Source organism: Rhincodon typus, chromosome 15 (genome assembly GCF_021869965.1).
Source record: "Rhincodon typus isolate 14 chromosome 15, sRhiTyp1.1, whole genome shotgun sequence".
Classification (NCBI taxonomy): domain Eukaryota; kingdom Metazoa; phylum Chordata; class Chondrichthyes; order Orectolobiformes; family Rhincodontidae; genus Rhincodon; species Rhincodon typus.
In genome coordinates, this window is record NC_063346.1 from 29,365,550 (window position 1) to 29,390,323 (window position 24,774).

A 24,774-nucleotide genomic window follows, 5' to 3' on the forward strand; every position below is an offset into this window, starting at 1 on the left:
GAGAAAGGCCCCAATAATTTCAAAGGTTGTGAGAGTAAGGTACTACTTATTACTGTTGTGGTTCAATTCTTATGCTGGTAGAAATAAAAACATCTTACACAGCAAATATTTGTGTGTTTTGCAATTAAGATAATGAGGGACATAATAAAACGGATGAAAGACTGGATCAGTTCTGATGTGAATTCAGTGAGAGAGTTGTCATATCCACAAGTCAGTTGGCCCAGGTACGTACTTGGATGCCAAAAATTTCAGTCGTCTCGGTCATTACAGTACCCGATGCATTAAAATTGTTTGAAAACTTAACTCTTTTTCTTTGTCCTAATTTAATGCCTACTTGTGAAGAAGTACTGTGTAATTGACAAACTGGAGGGACATTGGTATTAACCATACTCCTGCAGGTACCTTATGAAAATTGATCAAACTACCAGCGGTTGAAAAATTATTCTCCCAGCCAACGATCAGAAAGCTCCTGTCTATCACACGATTCAGATACGGTTTGTTAATAATGTATCAACTATTTTCACTTGCTCCTGTTTCTAGATATTAACCTGTAAAAGGACGACATCACAGATCAGGATCCTCCGACCTTCAACCGAGACACGTGATCAGATTGACCTTCAACCCAGGATACGTGATCTCGCGTCTGCGCCGGGCCCGTCATGACGTCATCAGCCACTGCCACGAGTAAACCCGCATCACTCCTTCACTATGTCAACCACGTCCGCGGTTTACACAACAAATAAACCCTCCTCATGTGGCCAACTCGGTATATTTGCCGTCAAAATGAAACGGGGTTTTGTCCAGATTGGTCAACTTACACAATTGTGTTTCGTTTCTTCCTTAAAGCAGTTAAAAATACGCGTATGGTGTATGTTTCGGTTAGAGTCCTTCTTTTCCCCCGAAGGAAAAGGTCAGCGTGATGCTCCGCGCCGGGTGGAAGGTGCTGAGGCTGGAGTCGCCGCCATTTTGAAGTGACCAGGTTCTCCCCTCCCCACCCCCTAACCCTTCCCTCCCCTCTCCTCCCTGTCTGTGTGCGGAGAGCTCCGATCGGCTGGTAGGTGGCTCGAAATCACTCGAGGATTTATCCGTCTCTGAAGTCTTTTGTCTTTGTTGTAGTATTGTGCTTTAGCCTGTTACTATGTACTTCTCTTCCCTATTGTAATGCGCCTCTGTCCCCTCCCCGCTGTGGTAGTTGTCTTCTTACCGGGAGGCTGGGGCCGGAGCCGGAGCCGGAGCCTGAGCCGGAGCCGGAGCCGGAGCCTGAGCCTGAGCACTTGGTGCTGCTGTCCCCGTCGCTACCTCCACTCCTTCCCTCTGTCTCCTGTTTCCCTTGTTGTTGTATTCCCTTTATCAGTCGTTGTTTGAGAGCTTCCGTTCCTGTTAGCTAGCTATTTTGTGAGAGCAGTGTCGGGTCTTCACTAATGACGCGATAGGAGTTTTACATAGACGCTCTGTTAACTGATTCCTTCTCTGGGTCATTGCATCTTCGCGGATTGTGTCGATAGGAAATGGGAGCAGAGTTGTTTAGGAACTTGTTGAAGTGTAGCCAAGTAATAATTTCTAATACTATTGAGTTATATGTCCGATAATTACAATTAGCCTTTTATTTTGTGATTTATTGTTATCTCTGAAGTTTCACTAACGGCAGGGTCATTTCATTAATCAGGTTGTAATATCTGGTGTTGGAGGATGTTGCTCTAAGCTGATTGCGTTTTTATCGTTGGAAAGTCGTGATTGAAATGAATACGGTGCCAACGATTAACATGAATGTTCGTATAATGTATATTTATACGCATTTGCAGTTTGCTCAACAGTGATTTTCATAGTGATGCTTTTGTAGTAAAGCTTCTGTCTGATTATGATAGTTTCGGCTTTCCAAAAAGTAAACACTCTGATATCCTGAGACCATGAAACGTTTTAAGATCGTGTGAATACTTCAGAACTATACATACTTTAAATGTTTTGAAGTAAAACCGTGCTCATTACAAACAAGTGGTCGATATGGCCTAACAGCATTTTGTGCTAACATTAGGCAGTTTAACATTCAACTATTATTAATTTGACTGATTAATACAGGGATTCAGAATTTGAAAATATTAATAACTATAATTTATGTATTTATAAACACCAACTGTGTAAAATGCTGATTTTATGCTGAGTTATACTAAATTAGTTCATTTATTTGGGATCAGGTTTGTGGAGCTCAACTGATTTCCCTCACTCCAAGAACATGTTTTGGTAGTGTATTTTAAACAAAAAAGCTGCAGTTTGATTATTGCATCAGCGATACAGTTTTCAAGCAAAGAATTACATTGTTTGATTTAAGTATTTCTTATAAAAGCAAGTAGTTTAATATATTTGCATTATAAGTTCCACTGATGTTTGTGCACGGTCTTCAGAAATATGCAAAGAGGTGTTGATAGAGGCAAGTGACCATTTATAATGTGACTACATAAGAAAAGGTTATTGGGAAAAAAATGCATCCAGAATTGTGGAATAACCTAGAAATTGTTATATTAATGTATATAGGGACTTGGTAAACATTATTAAAACTAGTTGCCTTTCGTGTCTTATACATTTGATCAAGAATCATATTGCATATGTTTTGAGGGAGCTTTGGTCCATATTCCTCTTTAAGCTGTAATTTATTCTTAGAGAAAAACTTGAACAATGCACAGATTTCTGTGCCATGTTTATAGAAGCACTTTTGTAATACTCATGAGCTTTGACAGTAAGCGCTAGTTGAGGACAGCAACAACTAATGGTTATATAGAGCCTTTAGCCTGGTAAAATATCCCACGTGTTGCAGGTGTATAATCAGACAAAATTTGACATCAAACCATAAAAGGAGATGCTGTGTCAGATTGCTTAAAAAAGAGGTTGTTAAAGAGTGTCAGCAGGAAACCAAAATTCAGGGTCTATATAGACATGGTGGGGCAGTGGAAATTGGGAATGCTCGAGACCAATAGTGAAAAGAATTGTTCAAAGAACTAAAAATGTTCTGAAGAGTTATTTCAGACTCGAAACGTTAAATGTCTCTTTTTCCACCAATGCTGCTAGGTTTGCTGAATTTCTCCAGTGTTCTATGTTTATTTCAGATTTCCAGAATCTGCAATATTTTGCCTTTCACTGATATGAAAGTATTTACATTTCTTGGCCGAATTTTCGGACTGCTGAAGTATAGTATTGGGCTCATTGAGGGTGTGGAGTGATTTTGACATGAATGCTAATTTTAAACCAAGAATAACCTTGTATTCCTTCCTTTTAGTTCCTTTCTGGAGTAAATATAGATGGACACTGGCTTTAAAGTACCTGACAAATCTAATCTTCAAAGTTGTTTTGAATGTGAGAGGACTCGAGTGGAGTTGTTGAAATAACATTTCTCTATCAATTACTATAGTTGACAATAAACTTAGAAATATCCTGAGAAAAGCCCAATCAAAGTTCTAAAGTAACCTTTGAAGTCCACTGCGCACAGCTTACCATGTCTCAAATTAATATATCATCAAATGCTGTTTTGACAAATGTCTATCTAATTTGCAATTGAAAGAATTAAGACTAATTGCTTTCAGCATCACTTTGGAGTCTGTGGATTGACTGGCTGAAATAATTATTGTATACCTTTTAGAACTTGGATGACATTTGATTTGAGCTGGATGAATTTCATTTACATATTGCTTATATCAACTTTGATCCTTTAACCTCCAATATTAAATGATTGATACATATTTAGAGAGTGGACAGTAATATGTGAGGGATGTGCAAATATAGTTACCATAATTTAAAAATTGCATCCACTCCTAACCCTAAGAATTTTTAAAATGATTTATTGCTAATTCCTAATTACCTTACTGAAGGTGATGGTCAGCTGAAATGGAGGAACTGTACTTAGAGTAGTAGCTCTGAGATTTTAACGTAGTAACCATGAAAGAATGGCAGTGCAGTTTCGGGTCAGAATGGCATGTGGCTTAGAGGAACTTGCAAGTAGTGATCTTCCAATATGCTTGCTACCCATGTCCTTCTAAATGGTGGGAGTTTGGAAGGTGCTATCAGAGGGCTCTTGATAAGTTACTGCAGTGAATCTTATGAATGGTGCATGTTACTGTCACTGTACTTTGGAATAAAGGGAGTGAATATTGAAAGATGTGGATGGGGTGCCAGTCAGGGGAGTTGCTTTGCTCTGGATGGTAACAGGTTTCTCTAATGTTCGTGGGGAGTATTTCATCAGACTCTTGACTTGCGTGTTGCAGATGGTGGGCTGATTTTGGGGAGTCAGGTGAGTTACTTGCTGCAGGATTCTTAGCCTCTAAACTGTTATTTTAGCTACTGAATTGATATGACTAGTTCAGTTTCTGCTCAGTGGTAACCAGCAGATGTTAGTGGGGATTCATCGAAATAATGTTGTTGAATGTCAAGGACAGTGGTTAGATTTCTCTTGTCTGAGATGGCCAATGTCTGGCATTTGTGTAATACAAATATTGCTTGGAATTTGTCAGCCCAAGCCTGGATATTGTACAGATTTTGCTGCATTCGAATATGGACTCTTAAACGGTACTGAATATTGTGCAATCATCACAGACCGTACCCACTTTGACCTCCAAGGCCATGAACATTTCCTTGTTTCATAGTTCAGTTTTCCTTCAAAATTCACAATCACTGGAAGATTATGTGGAAACCAACATGAAATTTTCCTCCTTAATCCCAGATAGTGATCAGTAACCACTCTTGCCGTTGCCACTTTCAAGCTGCAAGCCTTTGTTTCTACCCTCATCAGATTTTCTTATGGAAGCACTGTTACTATCACTTCATCTCCCAAAGTTTTTCAGGACTAACTTCTTGATGTATTTGCTCTAGCTATCATCCTCACCCATCTAATTTTATGCACTACTTGCTCATTGTCCATCTCCATAGAAAGTAAACAAAGCTGTCCTTACTTTATGGAACAGCTATAATGTGAATGCAAGTTGCTGTTGTAATTGTGCAGGATAGCACAGTACAGCACAGGAACAGGCACTTTGGCCCACGATGTTGTGTTGAACATGATGTCAAATGAAACTAATCCCTTTTGTCTGCCCTTGGTCCCTATCCCACCATTCTTGCATATTCATGTGCTTATCTAAAAGTCCCTTAAATGCCCATATCGTATTTGCCTCCACCACCACTACTGGCAATGCATTCCAAGTTCTTACCACTCTGTATATAAAAAAAATGAAAAACTGCCCCTCATGTTTCCTCTCTCTCCTTTAAATGCATGCCCTCTACTATTAGACATTTCAACCCTGGGGGAAAGATTCTAACCGTCAACCCTGTCAATGCATCTCATAATTTTACAAACTTCTGTCAAGTCTACCCTTAGTCTCCGCCGCTCAAGAGAAAAAACCTGAGTTTTTCTAGCCTCTCATGGCTCGTTCTCTGTATCCAGGCAGCATCCTGATAAAGCTCTTCTGCACCCTCTCCAAAGCCTCCACATACTTCCTTTAATTTGGTGACAAAAATTGAACGCAGTACTGTAAGTGTAGCCTAATCAAAGTCTTATAACGCTGCAACATGACATCCTGACTCTTGCCCTCAATTTCCTAACCAATAAAGGCAATCACACAATACACCTTTACCACCCTATCTAATTGCATAGCCACTTTCAGGGAGCTATGGACTTGAACCCCATGATCCTTCTGTTGCTGTTTGTAATTGTGCAGGATATCCAGGGCTTTGTAAACAGACAAATGTGCTACGTGTATAGTTTGTGTGGATCATAAAAGTTAGATGTCAGCAAATTGTGTACGTTTGCAAATTTAAAATTTAAAATTTGCAATGTGTTAAAACTTGAAACTGAAGCAAAAGGCAGCTATGTAACTAACTGCTTTCGTTTGAAAGAACATTGCTCTCCCTAGAAGACGGCAAATACTTGATGAATTTCGGAGCCCTGCATCTATATTCTAGATACTGGTTTTTCTCAAAAGAGTAAACATAAGGCATTTCATTAATTACAAGTGTCTCTGTTAAAGTGAAAGCAGGTTTTTAGTCTTCTAAGATCAATTCAATTTTCTTTTGTAGCTTTTATCACAGTGTTGAGTCCTGATGGCTGTAAGGCGCTTCTATAGATGATATGCTGTTCCTTCAGCCAGCATTGATTTGGAAGTGCTGCAGCTGGCCTGAAACAGAAATGTTGGCATGGGAACATGGTGGTATGTTGAATTGGTAGGCAACTGGAAGCTAGGGCCATTTTTCTTTAATGGACAGGACGTAGGTGTTCTGCCGTGTGAACCCTCACTTGTTTCCTATCTCCCCAGTATAGAAGAGACTACAGTAAACAGTGCTCACAATGCAGACTAAACTGAAGGAAGTGCACGTAAACTACTGCTTTGCCTGGAAGGTGTGTCTGGGGCCTTGGATGGTGAGGTGAGCTGAGCTGAGGGGAGATGTTAGGAATTGAAGGCCATAAGAAATATGAGCAGAAATTAGGCCATTCGGCCCATAGTGTCTGCTCTGCCATTCAGTCATGGCTGATAAGTTTTTGAACCCCATCCTGCCACTTTCTCCCCATAACCTTTGATCTTCTTGACAATCAAGAACCTATCTGTCTCTGTCTTAAATATACTCAATGACCTGACCTCCACACCTCTCTGGCAATGAATTCCATAGATTCGCCACACTCTGGCCGAAGACAAGTGAACCAGGGTGTCCCAGAGGGAACGGTACCTGCAGAATGCTGACAAACAAAGGGAGGGGAGCGTGTTTGGTGGCATCTGCTAAAAGTGCCAAAAATGGCGGCTTTATGATCCGTTGGATGTGAAGGCTGGTGACGTGGAAAGTGAAGACAAAGGAGACACCATCATTATTGTGGGAGGGAAGAAAAGGGATGAGGGCAGAATTACAGGGCCATCGACCACGATAACAGGGAGTCCTCAGTTGAGAAGAAAGGTAGACATTGTCTGAGGGCATAATGTTGAAATTGGCATCATCTAAACATGCAACAGAGAAACTGGGAAAAGTGGGACAAAGTGCCAACATTTCTGCCCTGAGCCTGCTGCATTGCTCTAGCAAAGCTCAATGTAAGCTGGAGGGGCAACATCTCATTTTCTGCTTGGGTACCTTACAGCCTTTAGGATTCAGCATGGAGTTTACCAATTTCAGAATCTGACCACTCTCCTCCATGCCCGTTACTGCAGTTCCTGTCCTGAAATGGGTTGCTTTCAGCATGGAATCCCATTTTCAACTACTAATAGTCCTTGTTATCACCTATCTAACTTCTCCTCTTCCCTTGCTTACTATCAGTAATGCTGTCTATCTATCTCTTGTTCGCCTTGAGTCACCGGACTCAATGTTAAATTTGGTTTCACTCCACAGATGCTGCTAGACTGAGATTCTCTAGGAATTTCTGTTTTGGCCATTTATTGTAGTTGTTTTGAGGCTGGCTATATTTGTTTATCCAGATGTTGTTGGAAGGCGATTCAGCGATGTTCATGCTGTTAACATTGAGGGGAGTTGGGAGATTCTTTGAAATGGCCATTTTCTGGAACAAATGATAGATGCCACCTGTCAATCTGAGCTTGAGTGTCTGAATTCTGACAAGGTCTTTCTACATTTGTGTATGATCTGCTTCAGTATCTGAGCTGTGGATAACACTGAACGCTGCATCAACAAATACCTCAATTTCTGACATTATGGTTGAATGAAGGTCATGAATGAAACAGCTCAAGGTGGTTGGGCGTAGGGGACTAACCTGAGGACCACCTTCCTCATAGGCCTGGAACTGAGGTCATGCAGTCATCAAACACAGCTTAAAAGGACGCTGTTTCTCCCATTGTGTCTACCTTTATCCTTGTAACCCTGAAGTTTTTCCTCTCGGTATATGCAATTCTGCTTTCAAAGCTTTAAATCTGCCCACAGCAGCAGTGCAGTCTACATCCTAATCATTGACTACATAACATTTTCCTCCTGTCACCATTGTTTTTTTAGTCAGCCACCTTTGAATCAATTCTAGTTCTTAGCCATCAAACAAGGAGCAGGTTTTCCTGTCAACCTTTCGGTTCTGAACAATCTATCAAAAAGTAAATAAAACCTTGCTTCTACTTCTAATTGAAAATCCCAATCCTTGGAACCATTCTTGTAAAATTTTTCTGCACCCTGTCTAATAACTTCAGATTGTTCCTAAAGTGTGGTGCCTAGATTAGATACAGCATTAGATATTAGATGTTAAACATATTCCAGTTGAGGCCAAGCTGTTGTTTTCTGAATGATCATCACCCAACTACCTTAGACGTTTCTTTTAGACATACCTTTAGATACAAACATTCCTGCAGTCCTTCTGCTACCCCTTTTTAGAATTGTATTCTTGATTTTATATTGCCTTACCTCATTCTCCCCACTAAAATGAGTCACTTCACTCGTTAAATTTAATCTGCATATCTGCTGATTCCACTAATGTATGTTCTCTTGAGGTTTATAACTATCCTCCTCCCTCTGTTTACAATACTTTCAAGTTTACTGTCATTTGCAACCTATTAAATCATACACCCATGCTTAACTCATTAATATAGATGAAAGAAAATAGTAGCATTTTTCCTTTTGTCGAAAAAGCAGCTGTTCTCCCTTTCTGGTTTATTGCTTTTATCTTGCTTTTCAAGCCTGGTTTGTGGCACTTCATCAAATGCCTCTTGGGTCTCCTATATTCAACACATCAACAGCATTTCTTTAGTGAATCATCTGTTACCTCGTTAAATAAAACCTTTAATCAAGTTTTTAAAAAAACATTTTGCCCTTAAATCCATGCTTTTCTGGTGTTGATGACCTGTCAACTTCAGATAGAGATGTTAACCTTGTACCTTTAGTCAGTTTCAGCCTGTTTTTGGAGTGGACTGGATTCACTGCCCTCTTCAGCACCCAACTCTTTGCCGGCTCTGAGCACCACACTCTGGCTCACCAGTTGCCAGACAAATCATAATGAGGTGAGAAAAGATGAAAATGATAGCACTTGTGGATGTCTTCCTTGATCAGGATAATCAAGACCAGGATGAAAAGATTCCAAATGTCTCAAATTGCCAAAACAGCAATTATGTTCTGGACCAAAGGTATGCCATGCCATATATCCATGGATTATGTTTGTATGTTTGTTTGTTTACCAGCCATGGATAAAGTATGAAGGAAAGAAAAGTTAATTTTGAGCCTTGGTCAGCAACCTACCTAAGTAAAGGGCGACACCTGAATCCATTAAGATTCATAGCTCACTGGCCATGACATGAGCTGTAGGCTCGAGGGTAGTGTTAGCTGTGGAACTGTTCCACCTCAAAACTCCCTTGTGTGAGCAGGAGTGAAACAAAGTCCATTTTAGCTGCAACACGAAAAGACCTATAGCAGTGGGAAAGGGGCAAAAACAGCAGGTGTAAGGTTGACACTCGGAGCCACAGTTCCAGTCCTGCGTGCAGGTGGCTCAGGATATTGATCGTTTTGCTGACCTAGAGATAATGTCAGCTGGTCAATACTGAGTGAACAAGCAGCCTTTGAAGAGCTTTTGAAGCAGAAGTCTGCTGCTTGCTTCTTAGTTGGAGAGGGACTTGGAGAAAGTGGCCTGAACAGATGCTCATCTTCCCACCATCCACTTAGCCTGCAATGGTCACTGGGCATCTGTTAATGAAACCAAACTGACAAAAAAAAGACCTCACTCCAAAAGGTGAGAAAAGAAAAATTTTGAAGTTTGTCTATTATAATATGGTCGACTTTGGCGGTCCATCACTTCCAGCAGTGCCCTGCCCTTGTAGCCCAAGAGTTAGTCAGACCAGATATATTCACTCCGAGTGATGTTTGCTTCTTGAACAGAGGCAGTCTGATAACACAATACTGGCTGCAATGTTTACTCGTCAAGTAGACCTGGAGCTGAACAGTATCTCAAACTATTACCACCAAACTTTCAAGTCTACTGATTGGCTATTCTGAATGCATAATTTTGCCTGTGTGTCCCCTAACAAGACCAGCAGCATGCAGCACTGGTGTGTGTATGCTCAAGTCATGAAGGCAAACCCTGCTGATGTGGATACGTTCTAAATCAATCATGGAACTCATTCAAAATGACCATCCCAAGAACACAATTATCAGCTTTGATGTTTCCAACACTAGAATTGACTACAACAGTCTGGCATTTAAGGGAACACTCAGAAACCACTGGAAACTGAATCAATACAAGGGTCTGTGCTTGAAACTCAGTGCCAAATAGCTGGCTGTGATCAACACATTTCAACAATACAATTTCTTCAAGACCCCAGGATACATCCCTGCCTGTAAATACTGGCACCCAAGACTCTATCCTGTTGCATCACTGTGACATAAATTATGTCTTGCATGCTCAAGTCATACCTAGTGGGTGACTGCAGTAGAGACCTCCAGCTAGTTAGCTCAAAGCTGAACTTTATTTCAAGCCTAAGCTCAAGCTGAGGGCCAACCCAATCAAGAAATTAGGAGAAGACGAGTACACAGCTATAATACTGAATGCTTCCAATGAGATCATCCAATTCAGCAGCGTCCACAAGGTCATAAGATCATAAGTCACTCAGCTCAACAAGTTTGCTCCACTATTCAGTAAGATTATAGCTGATCTGATAATCCTCAACTCCGCTTTCCTGTCATTTTCTCCTTAACTGTTGATTCCCTTACTGATTAAAAATTGTCCATTTCAGCATTAAACATACCTAAATGCACAGACGCAATAGCCCTCTGTGGTTAAGAATTGACAGACTTGACAGCCGTCAAAAAACTTCCTCATCGCTGTCTTAAATGGATGACCCGTACTCTGAGATTATTCCCTCTTGTCCGAGACTTTCACACATGGAGAGGCAATCTCTGTGTCTACCCTCTCGTGCCTCCTAAGAACATGTTATGTTTCAGTAATATGCCCAGTTGTTCTATAATCCAATGAGTATAAGCTCAACCTACTGAATCTTTCCTCAAAGGAAATCACCGCACACACTTTTTGTGTGAAACAGCTGCCCATTAGGTCCCTTTTAAATCTTTCCTCTCTCACCTTAAACTTACGTCCTCTAATTTTGGACTCTCCTTCCCCTGGGGAAAAGACTTTGACTATTCACCTTATCTGTGCCCCTCATGATTTTATAAACCTCCTATAAGGTCTTCCCTCAGCCTCTGTCCCAGGTAAAATAGCTCCAGCCTTTTCAGCCTCTCCCTAGAGCTCAAACCCTCCAACCCTGGCAACATCCTTGTAAATCTTTTCTGAACCCTTTCGAGTTTCACAACATCTTTCCTATAGAAGGTAGACCAGAATTGCATGCAGTATTCTAATAGTAGGCAACCCAATGTCCTATACAGTCGCAACATGACCTCCCAACTCCTATACTCAGAAACTGTGGCAAAAAAGGCACATTAAATAGATATGTTTGAGGAAAAAGCATGAAAAAATTCAATAAAAAGTACATACCTGGATAATTTTCCACTTTGTTGAAATGTTGGTCAGTGTTGTGGCTGTACAGCAGCAGCTCAGCTAGGGTGCAGTTAAACTGGAACACAAGTTTTCAGTACTACAGCTGGAATGTTCTTGGGGCCTACAGCCTTAGCTGTATCCAGCGCCTTCATCTGTTGAAGGCTTGCATCTCTAATGCTGAGGATCTCCAGCCAAGATGATCCATCCACTCTGCTCCTCTGGTTGAAGATGGTTGCAAATGTTTCAGCCTTGTCTTTGCGTTAAATTGCTGGGATCCTTATCATTTGAGGATGCTGATGGAGCCATCACTACTTGTTCCTTTGATTTATTATTCATGTTCATGATTATATGTGATAAGTAGGCCATAAGATCACTGACTATTGCGTACCGTTTCTGTTTTGGATGCATTTAGTAACTTCAAGTTGGCATCTCATTGTTGTTAATCATGCCCTGTATTCTACTTCTGTATTTGACCAGGTTCCATTCCCTGGCACGAAGGTACTGAGATTGTGAGAGGAATATTCGTGATCAGTAAGCTACCAGTTGTGTTTGAATACACTTTTTTTTTTTTTTTTTTTTGCTGCAAATTCACATGTCTCAGATACTCAATTCTGAGCTGCTAAGGTTTCCCTGCAAACAAAAACTGCTGTACAACAGCAGTTAATTGGTTGTTCTGTTTTTGGGTGTTCTAAGGTTGTGAAAGATAAATACCAGTTTGTTTTTAACCAAAATGTTTAAAGCTAAAACTGCTAAAGTCTAATGGTACAATTGATCGAAGATTGTACGCTGGAAATATTTTAGTTGGATTACATAATTTAAAAGCGGAAGATCCAGATATCTGCTGAAATATTTGTAAGAAGTTGAGTATTGAGAGAGTCTCGACTATGTTAAAGGATGAGCAATTCATTTAAATGATCTATTCATTAGGACAAATATTTTTGATTGCCATAGGCTTGCTATAGTGAGGTTATTTGGTTTAAAAGCAAATCTTCCAAGTGAGATTTGACTAACTATGCCTATGCAGTGATGCCTCGTTGAATGTTTGTGGTATCAGCCGCAAGAGTGCAGTAAAATTGATGAATGTCATGTTATTGTCTCAAAGGCTTTGCAACCCAATAATCTTGTCAATATTTCTGCAGGTAGTGATTTGAGAATCTGTGACAATCATAAGATTTTCACACTGTTTCTGAAATATTCTGCCACAGAAATTACTTGTTACATTTTGAAGCAATTGTGTTTGAAATGATCTTGGTATGGCATATGATGTTCTTTTGAAGTGCACAAATACTGGTTTTGAGAACTTGAAGTTCTGCTTCTTTCTGGTTCTTTAGGTGATACTTTTAATACAGCTTTTAATTGAGAAGGTTGAGACATTCTTCAAGCTTTCACAGGAATCACGAGATGAAAACTGACAGTGGCTTCTGTATTTCTTTTCTGCCATCCTGGTAGCTGCATGGTTTCCTGATAGGGGGTTTAAAGCGTTAAATTATGAAGACTGCTTGAGTTTTGAAGCTTGGGAGATCTGTTCAAGCTATTGAAAGATTTGATAAGATAGATACAAAGAAATAGTTTCCTCTAGTGGATGAATCAAGAACCAATAAATCATAATGTCGGTGCTAGGTGATTCTGGGACAAAACTTTTCTTGCAAGGGATAGTAAAAACCTGGAATTGTTTTCCTTTGGTAAGCTGTCGCTGTTGATTCAATTTGAGCTTTCAATACTTGATATTGATGTTTGTTAGGTAAGTACGTTAGTGATTATTGGAAGCAATCTTTAGATTCCCAACCATCTACTTTCCCTATGACTGTGTTGCCAATTGATCTTAATGATTGATCTTCGTTAGCATGCACCATAGAGTCATAGAATCATACAGCACAGAAACAGACTGTTTGGTCGAACTTGTCTGTGTTGACCAGACATCCTAATCCGATCTAATCGGGTCCTGACCCAAAACGCCGATTTTCCTGCTCCCCTGATGCTGCCTGGCCTGTCATGCTCCTCCAGCTCCACACTGTTATCTCTTATCTGATCTAGTTTGGTTTGCCAGTATTTGGCTCACATCCCTCTTAAACCCTTCCTAATCATCTACTCATCCAGATGCTTTTTAAATGTATACCTGCCTCCTCCACTTCTTCTGGCCGATCATTTCGTACATGTACCACCCTCTCAGTGAAAATGTTACTTTTTGGTTTCCTTTCCTCTTTCACCTTTAAACTATGCCCTTTCGTTTTGAACACCCCCATCCTTAAGAAGGGAGGGCAGCAGAAGTTAGTTGTTAAGACCTGACCTCAGTTGTTAAGATTTTAGATTCTGTATTATTAAGAATGAGATTGCAGAGTAATGGAATTGCATAGTAGAATAGGACTGAGTCAACATGGCTTTGTCAAAGAGACGTCATACCTGACAAATCAGTTAGAATTCTTTGAGGACATACTGTGCAAGTTAGACAAAGGAGAGCCAGTGGATGCAATCTGTTTTGAATTCCAGAAGGCTTTTGCCAAGGTGACGCACAGCAGGCTGTTAAATAAATAAGAACCCATGCGGTTTGAGGCAAGGTACAGGCATGGATAGAGTATTGGCTGATTAGCAGAAGGCAGAGTGTGGGGTTAAAGTGGCCTTTCTCAGCATTGTAGCTGGTGACCAGTAGAGTTCTGCAGGGGTCAGTGTTGGGACCATGTTGTGCAGTAACGAAGGGACTGAGGGCATTGTTGTTAAGTTTGCAGGTGACTCGATAGGTAGAGGGATAAGTAGTGTTCAGGAAGTGGGAAGGCTGAAAAAGGACTTGGGCAGGCTAGGAGAATGAGCAAAGAAGTAGCAGTTGGAATACAGTGTGGGAAAGTGTGAAGTAATGCATTTTGGTCAGAAGATTAGACGCACAGGCTGATTTTCTAAATCGGAAATCTGAAGCACAAAAGGACTTGAGACCAAGCTCCAGATTTCATTAAGAATGAACAGAAGGAGTTGGCAGGTTAAGGTAAATGCAACATTGTCATTCATTTCAAGAGATCTAGATTACAAGAGCAGAGATGTACTGCTCAGGCTGTATAAGGATCTGGTCAGACTGCTTTTGGAATATTGTGAGCAGTTTTGGACCCTGTGACTAAAGGAGGATGTGCTGGCCTTGGAGGTGGTCCAGAGGAAGTTTACAAAAATGACCAGTTGTGACACACCTCTGGGCCAAATAGGACTTGAACTCTGACCTTCTGGCCCAGAGGCAGGATTATTTCTACCCTTTCTAAACCTGAGTTTATCCAAAAACTCTGCAAGTGTTCTTGCTCGTACTAAGTTCTGTTGACCACCATCCTGCACTTATTCATTGATCTGATCTGGTTTTGAGGAGCAAAACCTTGAGTTTAAAGTCCTGTTGCTGGCTTTTGGTCCCCTTGATAGCCTTGATTTTTCCCTAAATCTGGACTCTTCAAGCTCCACAACTTTTGTCTGTAATTCTGGTCTCTTGACCATCCCAAACATTAATTGTTTTGCCTTTGGTGGCCATGGTTTTTAGCTAGTAAAACTATAAGCTCTAGACTCCCCTGCAAACCTTTTATTATTTCTACCGCTTTCCACTCTAAGTTGCTCCTTTAAAACCTACCTCCTTTACTAAGGTTTTTAGTCATCTTCCTGAAAATAGAATTATGAGGCTGAGCGTTAAACTTAATTATCTAGTGAAGTCTTGAAGTGTTTCATTACACGAAAGGTGCTGAGGTTCTTATTGTGACTTCTACCTCTACACCGTTTATGAAGGTAGTAAGAGATCCCAAAGTAGGTACTTCACGTGGCTCCACTTGTAGTATTCTCTTTCTTACAACACTTATCCTCTGAGCTCCATCAGTTAATTTTGATTTCATATAACTGAAATCAATCTAATTTTGTGATCTTTGGTACTGTTTCCCTCTGTGGAATCTGATCAAAAACAGACCTTTCCTTGATGTAGCCTAATAACTTAACTTATTTTGATTTTACTAGAAGAGACCCACAAAACATTTGCAGTCAAATTATAACCTTTATTGCAGTATGCTTCTATACAAGGCATTTGCGGGATTTCTAGTCCTTTCAAAGGACTTTCTTTTTCCTGGAAAAAGTTCTATGTAAAGCTGTATGTTTGTGAACTCTCCAGATGTAATTACAGAATTTGTCAAAAATTCTGGCCCAGTGTTTCATTGATAGTCATCGAGAATGAAACGAATTTGGAGCTATTTTCTCCGAAGGGGCGGCATGGTGGCACAGTGGTTAGCACTGCTGCGTCACAGCGCCAAGGACCTGGGTTCAGTTCCACCCTCAGGTGACTGTCTGTCTGTGTGGCGTTTGCACATTCTCCCCAACTCTCTGTGGGTTTCCTCCGGGTGCTCTGGTTTCCTCCCACAGTCCAAAGATGTGCAGGCTGGGTGGATTGCCCATAGGTAACATAACACACCAAATGTTGCTGTGCAAAATAAGAGCTCATTGTCTAGGCAACAACACATTTGTTTGGATGGAGGACAGTTAGTTGGCTAATAGGAAGTAGAGGGTGGACGTAAATGGGTTAATTTTAAGTTGGCAGGATCTGATCAATGGTGTGCAACAGGAAGCAGTGTTCTTAAACTTACTGTGCCCAATGTGCATGAATTCTGACTAGATGGCTTGAAATCATTTTGAAGTCTTTATACTTCAATAAGAAAGGTGTGCGCTTTCCTCCTTCCTAACTGTTGCATTGATTTTTGTGGTTTGCGGCTTGCACAAGGTTTTGGTGTGCATTGAAATTCGTTGGAAATTCAGATGTATCATTTAGGCATAATGTTTCACAGAAGCAACAGTTAAAGCAAGAACTGAAATTACACTCCAGAGCTGAAGGGCTACTGGACCCAAAACATTTAACTCTGCACTCTCTCCACAGACACCACCAGACTAGCTGAGTTTCTCCAGCAAAATTTGTTTTTCAGATTTCTAGTATCTGCAGTTCATTCTTTTAATTAATGCTGTATTTATAGTATTGCTTTGTTCAGTTAAGTCGTTACGAGATCAAACAAATGAAAAGTGCTATATCTTGCTTTGTTTTCAGTTTATAAATTCTGCATCCTTGAAGCACTTCTGTTATATTGAGCCTTCTTGGCATTACATCAACGTTTGTCTTTAAGCTCATGGAAGTGTGTGGCATATGGCTATGCTGCACTGTTAAAATAACATAATTTATCTATCTGTCTAAAATCATTGAGTTTTAAAAAACTAGCCATGAAGGTCATCAGGATCTTGTTTGAGGATATTTTGATTTTTTTTCTCAACTCTAGAGGATGCCAGCCCCTATCAGACTGCGGGAGCTAATCCGGACTATCCGGACAGCCAGGACCCAAGCTGAGGAGCGTGAGATGATACAGAAGGAATGTGCTTCAATTCGATCTTCATTCAGGGAAGAAGATAATACTTACCGCTGTCGAAATGTGGCAAAACTACTGTACATGCACATGTTAGGTTATCCTGCACACTTTGGTCAGGTAAACTGCTAATGTTATATTTGCCATTTATTTTGTGGAAACTTCTTTTTAAGAAGATGTCAATGCACATTAAATTAGTTGTTGATTAGATGAGCAGCCCAGTCCAAAGAGGCTTCATATTTGATATCTGGCATATATTGAGTTAGCTAATGTTGACTGAGTAACTGTGGCACTATTAAAATTAATTATATTCCTGTGTGTTTATGGAAGAAAAATGCCCATAGTTCTGGTTTGCTACTTAATAACAGATTGGTGGAGTGGGCAGACTCATGGCAAATGAAATTTGGGACAGGAGTGAGTTGATGCATTTGGTAGGAAAGAGAGGAGGCAATCCAACCTAACTGGTACTATTTGAAAGGGGATGCCAGAGCAGTAAAACAAAGGTGTTTGTGCACAAGTTTATCAAGATCAGTGGACACGCGCTAAGTCAGTTAACAAAGAAGGCAAAGAAGAGATTTGCTAGAGGTATTTAAAATTATGAAGTGTAGACAGGTGAAGTGAAACTGCTTCCATTGGTGGGATGGTTGATGATTAGAGGTCACAGATTTAAGTTGATTTGGCAAATAAACTAGAAACAATGGTGCTGTACTAGTTAATGAAAACTGGTTGGCTTCAGGTGTGGCTCCACGTTACAGACAGAATGTTTTGGCACATTGACAATGTACCTTTAATTGTGCAAAAGGGGAGTAAGTCATAATATATCCTGAAATTATGTGAGCTTAGTGTATGTCTGTGAGACATTACCCCTTAAATTCTATTCTTTTTCTTGAATTATTCATAGCCCTTTTTTTAAGCTGAGTTTGACTTGAGTAGATTTTTGACACTATCCAAATATCCTAGAAATGATTTGAAACTCATCTCTAGCATTTGTGCCTTTAGCTTTTGTTGTTGTTTTAATCCTTTTTGTTTTTGAAATGACTTATTGATCTTCCAGGCATGCCCAAATTCAATTTATACGGGTATTGTTATTTCTAAATGGTGCAGGTTTACCTGTGTGGTATTGTATATCAGGACACAGATTTGATTTGACTTGAAGCAGAAGCAAAAGTAAATCTAAACAGGAAGTCATTGACTCCTCTCCCTATGCTTTCTCACAAGTGGTCTGTCCTAACTTACCAAAAAAAATGAAGGTAGCACTTAAGTTTGGATTGGTAGAGTCACAGTCATAAAAGTAGCACAGAAAAAGGTGCTTTGGCCCATCAAGTCTGCGCTGGTCAAAAACACAGTCACAGAGCTGTACAGCATGGAAACAGACCCTTCGGTCCAACTCATCCAAGCTGATCTGATATCCTAAATTAATCTAGTCACATTTGGCCCATATCCCTCTAAATCCTTCCTATTCATATACCCATCCAGATGCCTTTTAAATGTTGTAATTGTACCAGCTTCCATCACTTCCTCTGGCAGCTCTTTTCATACAAGCACCAACCCATGTGTGGAAAAAGTTGCCCATTAGGTCCCTTTATAAAGTTTTCCCTTCTCACCTTAAACCTATGCCCACTAGCTTTGGACTCCCCCACCCCAGGTAAAAGACCTTGTCTATTCACCCTAACCATGCCTCTCATTTTATAAACTTCTATAAGGTCACCCCTCAGCCTCTGATGCTCTAGGGAAAATAGCTCCAGCCTGTTCAGCCTCCCTATAGCTCAAACCCTCCAACCCTGGCAACATCCTTTGTAAATCTTTTCTGAATCCTTTCAAGTTTCACAACATCCATCCTATTGCAGGGAGACCAGAATTGCACACAGTATTCCAAAAATAGCCTAACCAATGTCCTGTACACCTGCAACATGACCTCTGAACTCTGTACTCGATGCACTAACCAATAAAGGCAAGCATACCAAATGCCGCCTTCACTATCCTATCTACCTGTGACTCCACTTTCAAGGAACTATGAACCTGCACTCCAAACACTAACTAATTCTAATTTTCCAGCACCTGGCCCACCGCCTTTTTATGCCTTGACAACGCAAGTGCATATCTAAATGCAGTATTACTAAAATGTTTTGAAGGTTTCTACCTGTACTACCCTTTCAGGCAGTGAGTTCCAGATTCCCACCAACCTCTTTGGTGAAAAATCGTTTCTTCACAACCATTATAAACTTCCTTCCCCTTCCTTGAATTTATGCTGTCTGGCCATTGATACCTCGACAGTGGAAGATGTTTCTTCCTGTCTTTTCTAACTAATCCACCCACTAATTTTATACATCTCAATCACGTTCCCCCTCAGATTCCTGTACATTCCCAGTCTATCTGATCCCTCTTATCTTAAATTCTGTAGCTGAGGCAACATCCTGGCAAATCCTCTCTGGTGCAATCACATCCCCAACAAATATTATATACAGTTCCAGCATAGCCTCCCTGCTCTTAAACTCTATGCCTTCTTAACCACTTTATCTACCTGACCCACTCCCTTTAATGTTTGATGATCCCTGTAATCATCCGTGTTTCCCAGTTCCTACTATTCATGTGTTCCCTTGCTTTGTTTGTCCTGAAGAAATGCATCATCTCTCACTTATCTGGTTTGAATTCAATTTTCCATCAATCGGTTCATCTGACCAGCCAGTATACATCCTCCTGTAATCTAAGGCTTTTCTCCTCCCTATTTACCACCTTACCTATTTCATATCATCTGCAAATTTACTGGTCAGCTCTCCTCTATTCAAGTCTGTATCATCATGTATACCATTAACAAGTTGCAACACTTGCACAGGCTTCCAGTCAAACAAACAGCCCTCCACCATCATTACCTTCCTGCCACTCAGCCAATTAGCCAAATTTTTTTTGGATCCCATGAGCTTTTGCCTTCACTCTGTCTCCTATGCGAGACCTTATCAAAATCCTTGAAGTCCAAGCAGACTATGTCAAGTGCATTGTCCCCATCTATGCACCTGGTTTTCCAGACCTGACCTCCCCTGAACAAAACCATGCTAACTGTTCTTCATTAATCCTTTCCTCTCCAAGTGCAGATTAATTATATCCCTCAGAATTAATTCCAGTAGTTCCCATCACTGAGATTAGACTGGCCTGTTAACAAACTACTTTGAGCTTGAATTTGTTTTGCTCTTCCTGAATCGTTTTAAAGTCAAATTTGCCTTTATAAAATATTTTACATGTTTTTGTTCACTGCAGTTGGAGTGCCTGAAGCTGATTGCCTCTCAGAAATTTACAGACAAACGGATTGGTTACCTTGGTGCTATGTTGTTGCTTGATGAAAGGCAAGATGTACACTTGCTCATGACAAACTGTATTAAAAAGTAAGTGCTAATCTTAAAAAGTAACTTCATTTAATTGTCATTAGCAGCCAGTTTGTATATTTGCTTTATTTCACCATGATAGTTAAACACCTGAAGTACTGCATGTGCCTTTAAAAGCAAATTGAAACTTAGTGCTGTGTTATTCTAAAATTAGTTGCAATTCACAATATTTATGTTTTTAATCATTTGATCGTGTCTTTCTGAGACAAGGTTTTAATACTTTCATTTAATCTAGCCATTCCTTTGCATTTAGTATTGCCATCTAATATCAGTTGGTTATATTTCTTTAGTTCGTCAAGTGATTCTAGCACTGAGCAGGTAACAATCTTTACATACCACAGAAGTTGAGTTTAGAAATCTTCAGGTTCAAGCACTATTGCATTTTTAAAAATGCAAGTACATAAATGCTACACATCAAGTCAACTCATGAATTTATAGATTATCGAGGCTGCTTACAGTCACGTTTAGTTGGAACATATGACTGTGTACTTGGGCTTGAAACTCTGGTGATTATCTTCACTGTGCAGTTTTGGCACATCTGTATTTGATAGATGGACAGTGTTCCTATTACCATCATAAGCCAGGTGAACTGAGTGAAATAAAGGTGAAAATTGCAGCGTTACTGGATAACGCTCCAATTCCTCTCAGCACAGGAGTGGTGCTAGAGGACTAGAGAATTGCGACAGTTGCACTGTTGTACAAAAAAAGTGAAAGGATAATTTCAGTGATAGCAGGCTAATTAGTGTAACCTCAGTGGTGAGAGAGTTTTTGTAGGGGCATAACCTTGGTCAAAATGATTAATTGCTTGGGCATTGTTTTTTTTTAAAGAAACCAATGCAGCTTTGTTAAAGGCAAGTTTTTTTGTTTAACTGACAAGTTTTTTGATGAAGTAACAGCCGGTTAAGTGTAATACTGTTGATCTGGTCTACATTGACTTTCAAAAGATATGAGAGTAGGTGGTGTGTAATGGCTGGTCAGTAAACTTACAGCCCACAGAATAAAAGAGACAGAGGAAGTGTGGATATGCAGTTGAATCAGTAAAAGGAAAATGTTGGTGTTTTTTTTTGGACTGGAGAATTCATGTGGATTTCTCCAGGCATTGGTACTAGACTTCTGCATTGTTTAATGTATATTTATTGTTAGACCTGTATGTAGAGAGCGCAATTTCCTAATGTGTTACTGAAACAAAATTCTGAAGTATTGTGAAAAATGAAGAAGATACTGTTAAAACATTGTTGCGATACCCACAGAGTCTGATTTACAAGGAAATGAATTTTTCCAACAATGCTGAGGCCTTCACTGTAACAACCAAGCCAAAATTGCCATTGCTGCCTGTTTAATGTTTTATCTAATACATAACTTTAAAGGAGAAAGTAATTTTCGCATTAACTGACACGACAAAATGTTTTATTGAAATCCTTTCACTGTGCTCCACACTTCAAATATGTAGCATTCATTATGGCAATATTCTTGTAGGATTCCAGCTCTACGTTAGTGGTTAACTTCCCCTACCCTTTCACTCAGTCAAAATTTACCGTGACACTTCACCCAAAATTATTTCTATAAACCAAACAGTAATTGTCCTTTGAGTTATTGTGAAAACTTCCTCCCTGCTTGAAATGGATTTCTATTTTAGATTCTCACCCCATGGCACCAGATCCCATGAGTATGCCTTTAATTTAAAGGTATTAAGGTGGTTGGTTGGCTTGCTGAGCTGGTTTGTTGTTCCGCAGATGTTTCATTACCCTGCTGGGTAACATCATCGGTGCAGTCTCCAACGGAGTTCCTTGTCAGAGGCTGCACTGATGTTATCCAGCAGGGTAGTGAAATGTCTGCGGAACAACAAACCAGCTCGGTGAGCCAACCAACCACTATATCCACAACCCAAGCTACAAATCTACTCTAAAATCTTAGAGTTTAAAGGTATATTTCAAAACAGCTGTCTTGTAAAGTAGTGTTCATGATTGCATCAAGAGGAGGTAAATGGGTCAGTGGAATGTATGGACACCTGGCAGATAATTTTATGCAGGGAAACATGATGGCCTAGTGGTATTATCGCTAGACTATTAATCGAGAAACTCATTCTCGGGACCGAAGTTCAAATCTCGCCATGGCAGATGGTGGAATTTGAATTTAATACGAAAAAAGCTAGAATTAAGAATCTACTGATGACAATGAAATTATTGCTGATTGACGCAAATCCCATCTGGTTCACCGATGTCTTTCATGGAAGAACGGCTGCCACTTGGCCTATGTGGGACCCCAGAGCTACAACGATGTGCATGACTCTTAACTGCCCTCTGGACATTTAGAGATGGGCAGTTAATAATTAATACCTAGCCAGCCATACTCCCATTCTGTGAATGAATCAAAAACACACTTTTTTATTAAAAAGGACAGGGAGAGATGTAAAGAATACTGTTCTGAAGGGTAGGACCTGTTGTGGTGCAGTGGTAGTCTCCTGCCTGTGGTCCAGGAGGCCTGAGTTTGATCAACCTGCTCCAGAGGGGTATAATAACTTCTCGGAACAGTTGGTTAGAAAATAGCTACATTTCTAAAGGAGTCATGGAGACCTGGCAGTGTCTATGCAGAAATCATCAAAAGGTTGAGAAAGTGATTCAGTAAATCATAGATCCCGTACTTTATAAATAGAGGCCGGAAGAAAGAATGCAATGAAGGTTGATGCACCATTTTATAAGAGTTGTAACCATAACTCAAGTACTGAGCCCAATTCTGGGCTTCGTGCTTAGGATTTATGTAATACATTTGAGAGGGCACAAAAACAGTTCATATGATCCTCCAAAGAAGAGGAGCTTTGGTTACATGGATAGTTTGGAAAAGCTGAGGTTTTTCTGAGAGCGCAGAAGGTTAAGATTTTTAGAAAATCTTCAGGTTTATGAGGGGTTTAGAAAGTAGTTGGGAGAAACTGTTCCTGTTAACAGAAAGGTCAAGAACCTGATTGTACCAATGTAAGGTGACTAGCAAAAGAACCAGAAGTGACACAAGAAAAAGCTTTTTTTCATTCATAAGTGATTAGGATCTGGATTGCACTACCTGAGGTCAATTTAATTGTGACTTCAAAGGCTGGTTTGGCTATGTAACTTGTGTGAATTTGCAGGGCAACAGAGAGGGTGGCCAAGTGGAATGATTTGCTCTTGCAGGGAGTATGCACAGACATGCTGGGACAATTGTCTTCTCATATCTCATGTTTACCTTACCGTTGACATTCAGCTTACTGGCCTTTGATTACTGGGTTTATGTCCTCCTTTTTGTTAAGTTTCTCCAGATTTTGGATGCCTCCACAGTGACTAAGGAGGGCTTATAGATTGTACCCAGCAGGTATCAAAATAATAATTTCTTTCTTTGTAGCTTTTCTAGCGATTTTCTTTCGAGGGTTGTTTTTTCATTATTATTCTTACTGGATAATGCAGTCATGTAGGATTACCTTCTGCCTTTGTGTTGACATATGGGTCCTTGAGCAGAATTAAAAGAATTCAGCAATATCCACAATCTTAATTTCTCCATTAAACTTGAAACCATGATACACAAGGAAAGCATTAATTGCTTTGACACCACAGTTTAAACTGGCTTGAGATAACAAGCATAACTTATTGGCAAATACTTACTTTTAAAGAGTAAATAGTGCACTTGTAGAAGGGGGGAAAAAAGTAATCAGGCATGCTTCTCGCAGACAAGTGGTTGCATGTTTGTCTAACATGCTGCAACTAAGTAATTCATAAGTATGAGATTCTGAGATCTGATATTTGATAAGTACAGCTCTGAATGAAATAAACTGTCAGCGCAATGTTTATTTCAATAGCACCCTTTGTTCCCTTGTTTAAAAGATTCAAAACTTCTCTCTCCGTCCTGTCCTTTGACCATCACTGCCCCAACCCCTTGGATGCCTTGGCAGCCGACCTGATAGCCACTGTCTTACCTCACACCTGTGATACCCTAACACCAAGCTTCAGCCACTCTCCATCCACCTATGCCACTCAACTTCTCGTTGTTCTTCCAGTTATAGGCTAGATTGCTTTTGATGCCTTGATGTAATGTCTTGTTCAAAGGGCTGCTAATTCAGATTGTACAGCAGGTTCTGGAGTTTAATCCACAATCTTACACCTCAAGTGAGAGGATATCCTATATAGCTGAAGGTTTTCAGAGCCTTACTGTGTGCACAGACCAGCTGCGTGTTTTTTTTTTAAAAAAAAAAAAAGTGCTTTCAGCAGATACTACATGAACTTGTAATAGCATGATCCAGGCCAGATCATTTTAAGCATCTTGGTAGTTTCATATTCTGTGCTGGGGAGTCATGAGAGGAATGAGTCTGTAACCACGATTCCTTCTCAATGAATGTCAACTTCATGCTACAATAGAATCACAGTGGTGTGGGTGCAGATTTATGACCCAGGAGACCGTTGATAAGCTGTTGTGGATTCAGCTCTTTTGTGAAAGAATTTTGGTTTATAATTGTGAAAGGAAAAGGAAAGAGATTGTTAGAAGGAAACTGAAAGGAAGTCAGGTTTTAATTTTTGTTTGTTTAGTTTTAATTTTAATTCTTATTGACAGTGGTTTTCATCAAATGTCTGTCCACTTTTTTAACTTGTGGGTTTTTGACTTT

The 24,774-nt window shown here is 40.0% G+C and overlaps 1 protein-coding gene across 1 annotated transcript in view; it reads left to right on the plus strand.

Annotated features, from left to right (window-relative positions):
- Window positions 1-880: 880 nt before the first annotated feature.
- Window positions 881-24,774, plus strand: part of LOC109911733 (adaptor related protein complex 1 subunit gamma 1) — a 54,742-nt gene continuing 30,848 nt past the window's right edge. The window contains exons 1-5 of the mRNA XM_048605977.1: window positions 881-1,054; window positions 8,832-9,071; window positions 11,906-11,959; window positions 16,693-16,896; window positions 20,029-20,153. Of these exons, the coding sequence (XP_048461934.1) occupies window positions 16,696-16,896; window positions 20,029-20,153 (326 nt within the window). The 5' untranslated portion in view covers window positions 881-1,054; window positions 8,832-9,071; window positions 11,906-11,959; window positions 16,693-16,695. The remainder of the gene's footprint in view (window positions 1,055-8,831; window positions 9,072-11,905; window positions 11,960-16,692; window positions 16,897-20,028; window positions 20,154-24,774) is intronic.